At 42.8% G+C, this 13,286-nt stretch overlaps 1 protein-coding gene across 2 annotated transcripts; it reads right to left on the reverse strand.

Annotated features, from left to right (window-relative positions):
• Positions 1 to 2,529: 2,529 nt before the first annotated feature.
• Positions 2,530 to 13,194, reverse strand: PSPH (phosphoserine phosphatase). Of its 2 annotated transcripts, XM_005154325.3 has the most exons (6): positions 12,959 to 13,194; positions 7,389 to 7,547; positions 6,589 to 6,723; positions 4,916 to 5,061; positions 4,043 to 4,191; positions 2,530 to 2,721 (listed from the first exon to the last, which is right to left on the reverse strand). In XM_005154325.3, the coding sequence occupies exons 2-6, from the start codon at positions 7,526 to 7,528 to the stop codon at positions 2,611 to 2,613; spliced, it is 681 nt and encodes a 226-aa protein (XP_005154382.1). In that variant the 5' UTR covers positions 7,529 to 7,547; positions 12,959 to 13,194; the 3' UTR covers positions 2,530 to 2,610. The 2 variants fall into 2 exon arrangements, with proteins under 2 accessions (XP_005154382.1, XP_030909492.1); XM_031053632.2 differs by lacking the exon at positions 12,959 to 13,194 and having other exon boundaries at positions 7,389 to 8,448.
• Positions 13,195 to 13,286: the final 92 nt, after the last annotated feature.

The raw sequence follows: 13,286 nt of genomic DNA on the forward strand, positions 1-13,286 counted from the left end.
GTGCCTAGGGAGCAGGGAATGATGCCTGGAAAGGGTCTCTTGTTCCACTGTAACAAAGACACAACTGAACCTCAGGTTTAGTTGTGCTGTAGTCTTCCTAGAAAAGCTGCAAACGACAAGTCCCCTCATACAAGTTGAATATATAATTTAAAGCTGGATACTAAATAAATGAAAGCCTTTATATGAAGTGGTGTGTCAGGAGACCCACCTGCAGACCAGGTACTACTGGCCTGACGTGTGCTGCTCTCCACCCTTTGCTCTGATGGGACATGTTCAGGTGAATCGGTAGCTTGGCTGTAGCATTGGAATTTCCCTCATGCTGCTTTATTCCCTGCTCATTTTTCCCAGTGTTTTACAGACAAAAGAGCTTAGCCACTCGAAGCCAAGTAATCCTTTTGGTGCCTCCTGCTCTGGAGGTCAGGCTTGATATTTGCCCAGTGGAAGGGGGGTGGTATTCTTTGCAAGCCAGTCAGACCTAAAGAGCTCTTGTGAAATCACTGGCACGACACCATGTTTCCATAGCACTCCGACTGGCAGAAGATCCCGCTGTGAATGTTAACATCTCTGTGGCACAGAGCCTGGGCACGGTCTTCTGACCGTGCCATTAGTGAAATGACACACCAAAGTACATCAGGGTTGTCAGAGCAGGGCCAGTAGCTATAGCTGATGGGCTGGATGTTAGATTGTTTTATTTGCAGCTAACAGACACCACTTGTGCTTCCTAACTGTGGAATTGCAGAGGAACACACTGAGCAAGAGCCAAAGGAGTTGATACTTGTCCTACTCATGCAGTCTTGACTAAACAAAAGCATGATTGTACATGAGCTGCCCTCGGAGCTGGCTGAGGTTTTTCTCAGGAAGAATTCAAAGGAGATCATGGTTGATACTCCCAGCAGCATTCTGTGAGCTGCCTGCCAGCTATTGTCTGCCTTGGCTTTGTGGAGTTCGTTATACTCGGAATACTCAGTACTGCTCTTGATATGTCTGCCTGCCTCCAAAAAGCAGTGTATTTCTGGGTTTGTTTCTTTTAACCCTTCTACTTCTCTTGTATCTAAGTGCTGTTGTAACTTCAAGGGGTTATTGCTTCATACTTGTCACCAAAAATGTTAGGTGGCATCACTGACAGCTGCCATTCCTCACTCCGTGGGGCTCTGTTGATGCTCCTTTCCCCTGTATCCATTCTGATGATGGTCCAGAATGGACAGAACTGGGATTTGGTTTAACTGTTGGTGATGCTCAGACAAGGAGCTCTCACTGCACCTTGATTTGACCTTACTAAATGAAGAATCTAGTGCAAGTTGTGCAAACCTGGGATTATCTTGAGACTTTGAGATTTTGAAAGGCAGGCACAGCACTTGTTTCTCATCTATGAAATATATGGTGGGATGAAAGAGAATTGGCACACTCAGCCTAATCTTCAGTTCCCAGAAAAACCCTGGCACTATTTGTAAGCACCCAGAAGATGGAGCCTGCATAGATATATTTTTTTCCAGCACAAATCTTGTCATATCTACCCATCTTTCTCCTGTGATGGTAAATGAAGGACGTGGGAGATGTGACACACATTTTAACATTAGTAAAGCTTTTCACATTATCTGAGGTGAGATTCATCTAAGGGAAATGAAAGTGCCACATCGTGTCAGCAAAGCTGCTTATAAAGGCATACTCTGTTGTCAGGAACTTGCTGGCAAGAAGCATTTATTAAGTGGAAGGATGCTCTTGGATCAGACAGTGCAGCCACAAAGGGCAAAACCTTAAGAAACTGGGATTTGTCAGGTGAAGCTCAGACTGGTACCTACTTAGACCAGGTCAGACTTACTTCTAGCACAAGCAGTTCAAGTGTGGTCGACCCACATTGAGGCAGAGAATAAGTGTCACAGTGTTTTCTGAAGCAGTAGACCATGTTTTTAAAGGTTGATGAATTAGCTTCCACCCAGTTACAGGTTGATGGGGATGGGTTGTTAAATTAATGAGACAGTGAAGTAAATGGTGTGTGCCCATGTTACAAGATCACCCGTTTGAAGTTTAGTGATGTTGAGTCACAGATGACATCTCAGGTTCTCCTGTAGATGTATTTTAATGAAATCAGAGATACGTAGTAATGTTTCCTATCTGTCTGTTCACTGTTCAGCTTAGTTCTGAAAGCCTTTGGAATGGAAAGTACCATTTTCTTTTCCTTTTAGACTACATTATTGTTAATTATTTAACTTCTTGTTTGTGGCCCCTCTTCTGTGAGGGTGGTGAGGCACTGGAAAAGGGTGCCCGAAGAAGTGGTGAATGCTCCATCCAGTGCTCAAGGACAGAGCCTTGGGTGACATGCTCTAGTGTGAGGCATCCCTGATGATTTTCTACCTTTGCTTTTCACTCTGAGTGAATAATCAACTGAATTCTTCCACCTTGGAAGAGATACTTCAAAAATCTGACCATTTTCATGACAAAAGATTTGAGTAGAATGGTGCCAATTGCAACAGGAGTTTCAGGGCAGAGATGACAGTACCCAACCCCCAGAATCATTACAAAATCCAGAACAAAACTTTGCAAACAAATAAATGTTTAATTGCATCATATAATGGATGTAGAGTGGTTAAATATATTATTTTACTGTATAATTTATCGCTCTTCCAGTTCCTTTAGCAGTTCGTCAAAGTGAGTGATGTACCATTTAGCTTTCTCCTTTACTTGCTTTCTGATTACATTTCCTCCAAATCCAATGAAACAGTCCTGGCAAAACAGAAAGAAAGGGCACATACATCACTGCAGTCCCATGTACTGGGAGTGGAATGGAGCTTCATAGCAATTTTGTTTGATTTTAAAACGCCACTATTCCTCCCTTCCTCTTCCCCTGCTTTACTCTGCATATTCATTTTTCAAATTCATTAACAAGAACTTCATTCCATTTGATTTTGCACCACTTTGGTTATTGGAGTTTTGTTCCAATAGGGAACTTGTGTTTCAAGATTATTCAGACCTGAGATTTTACTGAAGAGCTGATGTGAACCATGATGCAGCATAAGGCCTTACTACTCAAGAATGAGTTAACATCCCAATGTGCATGCAGCATCTCACAATTATCCCCATACTGTTTACCTTAACTCTGTTTACCTCATTTGATAGATACCCAGAGTACACATTAACCATGGCTTCAATCATTAACCAGCAGCAATCATCATTTCTACATCTTAGGAAACCAGCTGCAGTGAAAGTGGGGTGTTTAACATTTCCACTGCTGCTGGTTTGCCATTAGGTAGAAAGCATGAAGCACACACTGAGCAGCTTTGGTCATGCTCATGTTTAACAGTAAGGGACCAGCTGTCATGACTTGCAGCAGCTCTCAGCGTTCGCTCCTGTGCATTTCCATGCACTGGGGGGGTCTGTCCCTCAGAAGGGGTGTCAGCGTGTTTTTACACAGAAAAAGGCACTAAAGGGGAGATGGAATTAAGATCTCTTCTGCAAAATGATCATTTATAAAAGATGTCTACTGATTTTGTTGTTATTTCACCCTGTTAGAGCTGTCATCCTGTCAAAGGTGTCATCACTATACAGTGACATGAACTCACTTGCTAAGCCAATGTCAGGTAAATGTGCACCAGATCTGTGCCAGACCTTCATGCTAAGCACCGTTAATCAGTGTTCAGAACTAGGACCTTGGCAGGGTATGACCTCTGCACTGAAGTGAGCACTTGCTGTGGGGACACAGGGGAGGAGAACTTGATATCACCCTGATTTAAGATAGGTTGCTTGGCTGAACCACAGTCCTGCTAGACCCAGCAGCATTCTTCCTTAGAGGGTGATACTTACTGAGATTATCTGAACTGAGAGAAATGAACCATTGCGTGATGCAGGCTTTCTAGAGGAAAACTACCTACACTTTAGATCACTTTTAGGTTGTGGGATGTGCTAAAGATCTTTCCTGAAGTCCTATAAAGAATTTAAACCACAGTTCTCATCTGTTCTTGTGTTGTTGTCCGTCCCCGTCCCCCCATCCTGCCCCCAGAGGATATGCTCAAAAGGAATTTAGGATTCCAATTCTTTTAATACTTACAGCAGGGGGACAGGCTTCCATGTCTGTAGCTCCATCTCCAATCATAACTACTTTCTTAAAGTGGAACTGTTCCTTCAGATGAGAAATAACCTTTCCTTTCCCCCCTGATTCAGCTGTTGGTTGTGTTTCATCAAACCCTGCGTATTCTCCTAGAGCACAGTGGAAGAATAAGTTAGAGACACAACATTTTCTCTTGTAAATTAAGAAAGATTATATCCCTATGGTCTTTACTTCAGAAAATGGCTAATTACATGCAGCCCTGTAAGCCTCACAATATCAGCATCCCCAAAAAAAGTAATTAGAAGGGAAGCTGGTAAAATCCTAGTGAAGACGAGGATTTTACTCAAGTCTTCAGTGGGGATATTTTTAAAGATCCAAAAACGCTAAGACAAAAGTAGAAACCCTGTATGGGTGGTGGTACAAATTCACTCCTGGTCACCCTGGTGTAAACATTCCAAAAGCAGCATCTAGTACAATGTATAGATTGTATGAAACACTGCGTAAGAAACCCACTAACTATAGCTCTGCTTGATTACACTAGCTTAAAGACCAGAGCAGCTCTACTAAAGTGCATCGGTCTCCACACGTACCTCAAAGTCACCAAAAGTGAAGTTTGCCTCTGAAAGCAGGTAAGTGGAAAAGACTCTTTTAACTTGAAGGAGCAAGAGAAAATGAAACTCTGCTGTCTGAAACTGTAAGGAAAGTGACCTAACTCATGTTTTTGGTAAGGTCTTGCAGTTTTCCTACTTGAAGCTAGCTGGATTGGTAGCAAGGAGGTGTAGGCTGGGCAGTATCTGTAGCCCAGTATCTGTCAGTTTGAACCGAAAAAGTGGCATTAATGAGCAGAGAAAAGAGACTTTATGGGAATCTCACCATTAAAGTAAAACTTCAGCCTGTTGGCAAAGACGTTTGCTGTAGGAATGTTCAGCTGCAAGGCCACGTGCTCCACGATGCTCTGAAACCCTCCAGAGACCAGGAATACCTGGACCCCTCGTTGATGAAGCCTGCTCACGAGCTCCCTGGACAGAAAGAGCATCACAAGTGTGAGTGCCTGGCAGCATGTAGGGATAACAGGAAAGGTAAAATGCATCTGTACTAAGCAAAGTTCTTATGTAGTGTTATTCCAGTTTAGTTCAGATGTGTGCTGCTTCCATCTCTGCTGGCCAAAGCTTTTCCTTTTTTCCCTTGGGTTTGTGTATACACTTGCTTGAAAAGAATTAAACAAACCCATTTCATCTAGAGACATGGATGTTTACTTGCTCAGAAACATGCATTTCCTAGAAGTGTTCTCTTTACACTTTAATGCTGTTTGCATTTGTTAAAATGAGAGTGGATCCAATGTTGGTATTTTTTGCTGAAGTAAAACAACACCGAGACAATCTACAGTGCAGGAAAAAGATAGGGAATGGGGAGAGAAAGCCACTGCACAGCAATGCTGAAGTGGGCTGAGAAGTGTGCAGAATGCACACACTGGAGTTGGTTCCCCAGACACTGGACATTGGTGCCATCTTTAGAAGAGGGCACCAGCAACACAAAAGGAATCAGAAAAAGAATCTTTTGGACCAAGTTAATGTCAACAGGGCATGAAGGTGGTTAAAATCTTTATGGGCTTTGGCTCATAAGCAGGAGGATCAGCATGCAGCTGTGCTGAGCTGGAGAAGCAGCAGGAACAGCAGAAATGCTGAATGCTATAAAGCAAAGTGAAGGCTTAAAGCAGGCTCCACAGAAAAGGAGGAAGAAAGGGAAGGAATGAAAAGGGAAATCATGTGATTCCAAACAAGCAAAGAATGTTCTCTTTGTAGTTGCATTCTAGCTATGCCTTCTACAGAAAAAGCTGAGCATGTGCTTAATTTCAAGGAGAAAATACAAGCACATTATCACCTCAAACTACTGTATGTGCTAACAATGTTTGACTCAGAGCTTTGGGCAGGCTTTGTAGTAAAGAAATCCTTTTCAGTTGTTTGAAACAATTTGAATAGGAAAAAATACCCCAAACTCTTCAGTTTAAATAGTTAATTCCAAACCCAAAGATGGATGGATACGCACATATTTCTCCTTAATGACTATTTAATACTTTTTTAGGGACTTCAGTACATGGGTAGCTCTGAACTGTGGGTCTCCTAAGCTGAGTCCAGAGATGTGACTCCATATGGAAGTGTAAGAAAGAGATAATGCAATTGCAGAATAGACCAAACCAGTAGTTCATACTGGGTATTAAATCTCCATCACCTGTCAAAAAACAGACCTGATCGAACAGATTGTTTTCCATGCTCTTTAATCCTCAAGCCAGCATTTGAGCTTGCTAGCCAAAATGATAGTTAATACCTAAGACAGTTTTCTTTTTACATGGGTGCTCAGCCACTTCACATGGATTCAAGCCATTATAAGCTCCTGATACGAGTTTTGGACACAAGCAACATGGAAATGGAGCAGGAAGTCAACCTAAACCAGCTCTGTGGTCTTACAGGCTCACCAGTGTCACTGAATTTTATTGATTTATTCCATTTTGTGCTTTTGGAAGTGAACTCGTTTGAAATTCTCCTTACCGTATTCCTGGTGTTAGCTGAGGTGGGTTGTCCGATATTAGCTTCTGCACTTGTTCATAGGAGGGACGTATGAGACCAAGTCGTGCTGTTAAAGCTGCTTTGAATGTCACAGTGCCACCCATAGCTCTGCGGGTCCTACATCGGGAGCCAAAAGAAACAGACCAGTGACACTTAAGTTGAGCTTTCTCCCAAGAACAGTTAGTTAAAGAAGCATGACAAGGAAAAAGGTCAGAGACCATAAGTTCTAGGTTATACTGTACAGAACACTGGTACATTGAAAAGACTGGTAGCAACCACTGAGGGAAGATCTCCACAGATCTGAGCTCTTGTGAGAACCAGAGAGGCAAGGGAAAACTTCATTCTCTCTGTAAGTGCATATGAGCCACTGGGACCAGTGTTCCTAAACTGCAGCTGAGGAGCCATTCTCTGAATTTAACAGAACTTTTGCTACAGTCATCAATGGAAACAGCATCAGCCTCAGGAAAATCATAAAGAGAGTTGTCTCCTCTCCACTGTCTCAGTTCCCTAGTGCTTATCCAAGTTTAATGGTGAGGACTGATCTTAAGTCTATCAAAGAAATATACATTAGAGAGTTTCTCAATACAGTTTTGTTGAGTGGCTTCACAATTCTGAAAGAAGTTATTCCATTTTATGCATTAATTCCACTTCTTATTCCTAAAATCCTTTTTAAACTATAATAATCCCCTATGACAGAATTAATCCTTATTGTAAACTCATTGTCACAGATTACCCTCATTTTTTACCACTACTCCTATGAAGTTAACAGCAAATACACATACATCTCTGCGACGGCATCTCCGACTCCACAGAACTTCGCGAGCTCATCGATGCCTTCTTCCCTGATGACTGTACTGTCCACGTCAAAGCAGACTGCATCAGCATTCCGGAAGATCTCTTTCATCTCCAAGAGGGATGCCATCCTTTTAGGAACCTTCTTACTGTGAGGGGACAAGATAAAGTCTTTCTCTGAGTGGCAGCACTGCACTCCGTCTTGAGCCATTGGCGCAACTGCTCTGGTTCTTGCGAGAAGGGACGAGCACAGCCTGGTGGGCAACTTATATCACCAGGGGAGCAGTGGTGGAGGTCTGCCTCAGTTGCTGATTTGCTCTCTGCTGTTGCTGCCTACTGATGTTCAAATTACGTTACAGATGGGCCGTGGAGCTTTGGTCAGTTGCTGATTTGCTCTCTGCAGGCTCTGCCCATTGATGTGCACATGGGGTTCAAGGTTGTAATACTTGGCATTTGCTGAACCATCTGACTGCCAACTGCTGTGTGGGACTTGCAATTGTCTGTCTTATCTTGCCCTCATCACTCGATTGGATCGTGATTTCTCATCAGACCCAGTCTAGTGTGTCAAATTAGTTGCCCCAGGAGACAGTAAAAGACACCCAGCCCTTAAGGATTTGTTTGATCACAGAAGGCATAATTATCTTAAACCTATCAGTGTGTGGTTGTCCCTAAATCGTGAAGGTTTAGATTCTTTTCTCCGTCCTTATTAATACAAACTAAATATTTTCATCATCCATGAATGCATGTGGCCATTAGCATTGGGAATTAGCCTAAAATCCATTAAAGTCTTGGGCTTTGGTAACTTCACTCAACCCACTCAGATCCCACATCATCATGCCAACTTTTTCCATTACAATGCCTGACAAAAGTTGATTTTCTTCCCTTTTTTATCTGTCCTTTTACATATGTTGAGCACTTCTGCAGATTGGAAGTATGAAGTGTTAATCAAGTATTTCCTTACTCTACCCTGCTCATCTTGCGCTTCCCTCCTTCCACAAGGGAATTCAGTGCAGACTTCACTATGTATCAGTCTGTCCATTTAGAGAGAAAGCTGTTATTTATCTCACTTCCCAGATTTTTGTGTAAATTTTGGGTTATACTCTTAGATGTCCTTCAGGACACATCTTGTGTAATTGATCTGGGTGGCAGATACTCTCTTTTTCTGGGATAGGGGAAAAAAGACCATCTATCAGCATGTTATCTACCTTCCTTGTGCTCTATACCTTCACCTTTTGTTTTCATCTTACTGAGCTCATTTTTCTCCTCTATATCACATGAATTCTGATGGTGAGAAGTCTTATACACACAAGTTCCCCAAAAACACCTATTTTTTGCCCTTTTTGGACAAACATTACAGCTCATGGCCAGGCAGGAGCTATCCAGGGAATCATATGGTAAGCACCAGTGCTGCTTCCTGAGGTGAATTCTGTGTGCTCACTGCAAGATCACAGCTAAATAGTTACTGCTCAAAGCAGGAGTAGGAACCTTTGGGTTTATTGTGATGGCTAGTAACTGTTTGGTGAAGATTGGGAGACAAAAGGCTTTCTGAAAAATTACCATAATCACTGCAGAAATGGATAGAACACAAGAACACACACTCCTCTTTGATCTGTTCGGGTACAGAATAAAACAGACTACTCCAGTCCGTCACTGAAAACTAGAAGTCTGTAAATGAAGCCACCAAACCTAAGTGGTGAAACCTGTTGTGAACAGCTAAGAACCACATTTGTAAGAGATAATCTCTGTTTCACAAATGGGTGATGTGAAATGGCAAGAAACAGAGAGAGCAAGTCACATTAAAGGCAAAGCTGTCCAACAGCAGCCATGAAACTGCCCTCAGAGGGTCATTCTAGCTATTCTTCAGTTGTTGGGGTGAACATATTACTGTAGTAATCAAAGTGGGCTCATGGCTTTTGCACAAGGCTGAGGAGGTGCCACAGGAGCATCCTCAGTGCTCATTTGTATTGCAGGTGTGAGGATGGGCAAGCAGGTATCACCCAGCCCACACTTCTCTCCTATGCATTCAGTTTAGGTGTGGGAAGGGAGGACAGAGCCTGTGCTCAACCTCCCCACTGTGCTGGCAAGGAAAGGTGAGTGGCTATGCAGCAAAGAGGAGATACACCAGGAAAGGGCTTTTACAACCGCAGCCTCTGGGAAAGGCAGGCACAAGGACTGAACCACAGTTTGACAGGTCTCTGCTCTTGGTGCATCAGAGCTGTTCTGTGCATAGATCTAGTATAAAGCTCTGGTCCAGCCTTAGAAGCATCACTAAAGAATTATTTGCTGCAAAGAGCATGTGGGGTTTTATGCTTTTCTATTAAGACTGCACTATACATGTAAGAATCACAGTCATAGGCCAGCAGCATGGCATGTCAGTGAAACCTCTCTGAAGTGGTCATGGACTGGTTGTGAGCTAAGAGTTGGCAGTGAGTGGACAGGTGACACGTGAAATCGAGTATGCTTTGTGTTAGCCTTGACTTGACATTGGCTTCACAGCGCTGTCTGTATTTGTAATTGAAGGTTTTGACTTCAGGGCAAGACTTGGCAGCATTTGCTAGATATATTTGTGCAGGGGGATCAAAAAGAAACCAAACATCCACTAACGTATTTTAAGTGGTAGGGCATTAATTTTTTTCCAGCCTCTTGGACATTTTAACATCCACCAAAACTTCAGCCATTGGTTTGGTGCCAATTACAGAGATTTGCTCTACTGGACAAACTTGTTGCATCACTGTGGTGTAACTTCTGCATCACAGTGTTCCAACACTGATTCCTTCTTATGCAAAACCATCACATTGCCTCATACTAACCTGAGGCTGCACTGCAACAGTGCCACATTATGATGCAATGTCACTGTGTGGGGACATTGCACTGGGATTGCTTTTTCTTGGGGAAAAACCTGAAAGGTATTTCTGGATACATCAGAATTTTAATCACTCTGAGGAAAATGTTATCACTGGAAACACACAATGGGAGCAGGAAGGAAGAGATGTTCACTTTTCCTTCACTCTGGTACCCACATTTCCCATACTCCTTTTCCTTCTGGATACTCCTTACAATGACTAGGCCACTGTTGTGGTGGACTTTGATGGACAAATAGAGAAGTTAATGGAAGAATTATGGATCCCAGTTGTGGAATGGTTGGAATTAACCCTGTCCTCTCTTTCTTCCATGTGGTAACTCTTTCAGAAGAGTTTCAAGCTGTGGTTTATGGTGCCTAAAAATGACAAGTTGGAAAGGTTGTGTTTTGAAATGCAGCAACCATCAATAGTTCCTGATCTCCCTTGGCCTGTGACCTGCTAAAATCTTTCCACTTTCTCCTATAGCTGGGCACTGGGTTCTGGAAAACACAGAGCTGGGTTTGGCTAAGGTACCATCACACCTGTGAGGAACTGTGAAGTTGGGAAGCTCACACAGGAGCAAAGAGAAGAACCTATGAAGGAAGCTTCAACTATTGTAGGGAATCTTGCTGGTGGGAAAAATCAAATCTTAGGAGTTCAAGGTGGCTCACTTGGAGTGAAACAAGGTTCTTCTGTCCTTGCTGGCAGAGCTCCAGTAGTCACCAGCAGCTCCAGAGGCTGGCAGAAGCCATTCCAAATGGTAACATGCCAATTTCAGTCACTTGTGAGTTATATTTTCCCAGCCCTAAATGTAGATGAGAACAACTTTCACTTGGAAATATGCTTCAATGTTTTAATGAACTGGTAAGAAAAAAGAAGATCCCACAAATAAGGAGCTCTGTCTCCATGAGAAAAACATGGGTAGAAAAATCTCCCATCTTTCTGCAACTCAATTTCAGGTAAATCTATTTCTATCCTATTTCCATGTTGGAAAAGCATCTGAGCAGCAAACATTTCAACAGGTTTGATAATCAAATATTGTGGGGAAAAGCTGAAAATAAGAAAAGGGGGAAAAGAAGAAATAGCGGCCAAAGAAGTGACTACACAAAACATAAGAAGAGACTGACAGAGGGGAGAAATAGGGTGAAACTTGAGCTAAAGATGGAGAAAAAGGGAATCACGAGAGAAAAGTGGAATTCCCATGAGATCTGTTTGCCTCCAGGCTATGAAGTACTTCATTAGGGTACTTGGGAAAAATCCTATAACCCTGTGGTTTCCACAAGAAATAGTTCTATTTCGTAACAGAGAGGGAGGAGTCGCAGAAGCAAGCACAGGAATTATGTAAGGCCACATGTTAAAGGAAAACAACTGAAATCTTCTCTGTTTGCTGTCCCTTCAAAGAAGGGCACTTGCTGCACTGTGAAAAACTGAAATATCCACAGTATCTGCTACCTATAACGCAAAAGGAACAAGCAAATGGTACTTGGAACTCCAGGTGTTGTGGGCTGGTATATTGATGAGATCTTGATGAGATCTCAAAATCCTCATTGTGACTACACGTGGTGGTGTGTTTCAGCTCCCAGGAGTGCTGCCACACTGCTATTTTGCATTATGTTGATGTTTATTGCTGTGTAAAAACGAAGATTAAGTGAATCTTAATGAAATATTAACTAAAATATCTTTTGAAGCCGATAACTAGGAATATCCTGGTTTGCAAACAGTTTCTGTTCTGATTCTGACTTTCCCATTTAGCAAGGTGAGGGTGAGCACTGAGATACACTCTGAGATACAGAGTTATGCTGTGCTGAATGTGTGTGAGATTAACAGAAACACAACCACATTAAAGTGTTTCTGCTGCATTGAAGGGAAACTGCTGCTTAGAGTGAGGGATTTGAAGAAAACAGTTCTTGAAACCTTTCTCAGGACCTGTTCCCATTCCAGGAGTGATCCTACTTGTAAGATGCTCACAGAAGTGTTCCCATGGTGTTAAACAAACCACTTAATCCTCTTTGTTTCTAGCTCTATGTCTGTAAAATGGGAATGATATAGTGATACAGCTTTCCTGTGCTGAGGTTTAATTCAGTATTAGCAATGTTTTGTAAGCTGTAGAGGAAAGAGGATATGTTTAAACAGACTAGTTATATTTAAGCAAATTGTGACCGATGTTTATATCCCTTCAAGTAGTACTGCTACTCTTTACAAGTTTAACCCAACCATCTATAATTGTGAGTTTCTGTGGGTTTCAGCATGAGAACAGAACAATTCAGTCCTTAACCTCACTGAGGTTGGTTCACACTTCCTGGTTTTCTGTTCAGTTTTAAAGGTAGTCATTCAAACCTGTATGCAAACCAAGAGATGAACTGTTTGCAGCTATACATTAATACCTGAACAGCAGTGCCTAACCGAACTTACTTAAGCACCTTTTAAAAAGTAGTTGGAAAGGGACAGAAGGAACCTGACGGATGGTGACATACGCCTCCCAGCTCTCCAATCCCCTCTTGCCTGTGCTGACAAAATGATGATGCTTTCCCCTGCATGATTGCATCATTCATTCATGCTGCTGCTATAAAACAGGCACCACACTGCTGCTGCATCTCGCAGGGCAGCACAGTCACAGCCCCAGCAGAAGTTATTCTGTGTTTTCTATCCTAGAAACATACAGTGTTACACCAAACACCAACCCCTTCCAAACTGAGAAGAAAACGTTCCCGGTGACTTACAGTATTGTACTGGCCGTGGCTGCTGCTGCTGCTGCTGCTCTTGACTGCACAAGAAAAGAAGGGATGAGCTGAGACCTTCAGTCACATAAATACAACGGCACGGGCTGCTCTGGAAGGAAGCCGCATTTTGTCAATCACTCTTATAATGTGCTGAGTAAGCCAGGCTGGGTGTTTTTTAAAGGGCTGCACACATGTAACCAGAGAAGTCCAGCTGTTGGCTGACAGGCGCACGGACGAGAGGTGTAACCTTGCCTGGTAAGGGGAGGAGCCGCTCGGGCCCGGTTTGGGGCGCTCCCGGCACAACGCGATGGACGGGAGCCCGGCCGCC

This window comes from Melopsittacus undulatus, chromosome 13, assembly GCF_012275295.1.
Source record: "Melopsittacus undulatus isolate bMelUnd1 chromosome 13, bMelUnd1.mat.Z, whole genome shotgun sequence".
Lineage (NCBI taxonomy): Eukaryota > Metazoa > Chordata > Aves > Psittaciformes > Psittaculidae > Melopsittacus > Melopsittacus undulatus.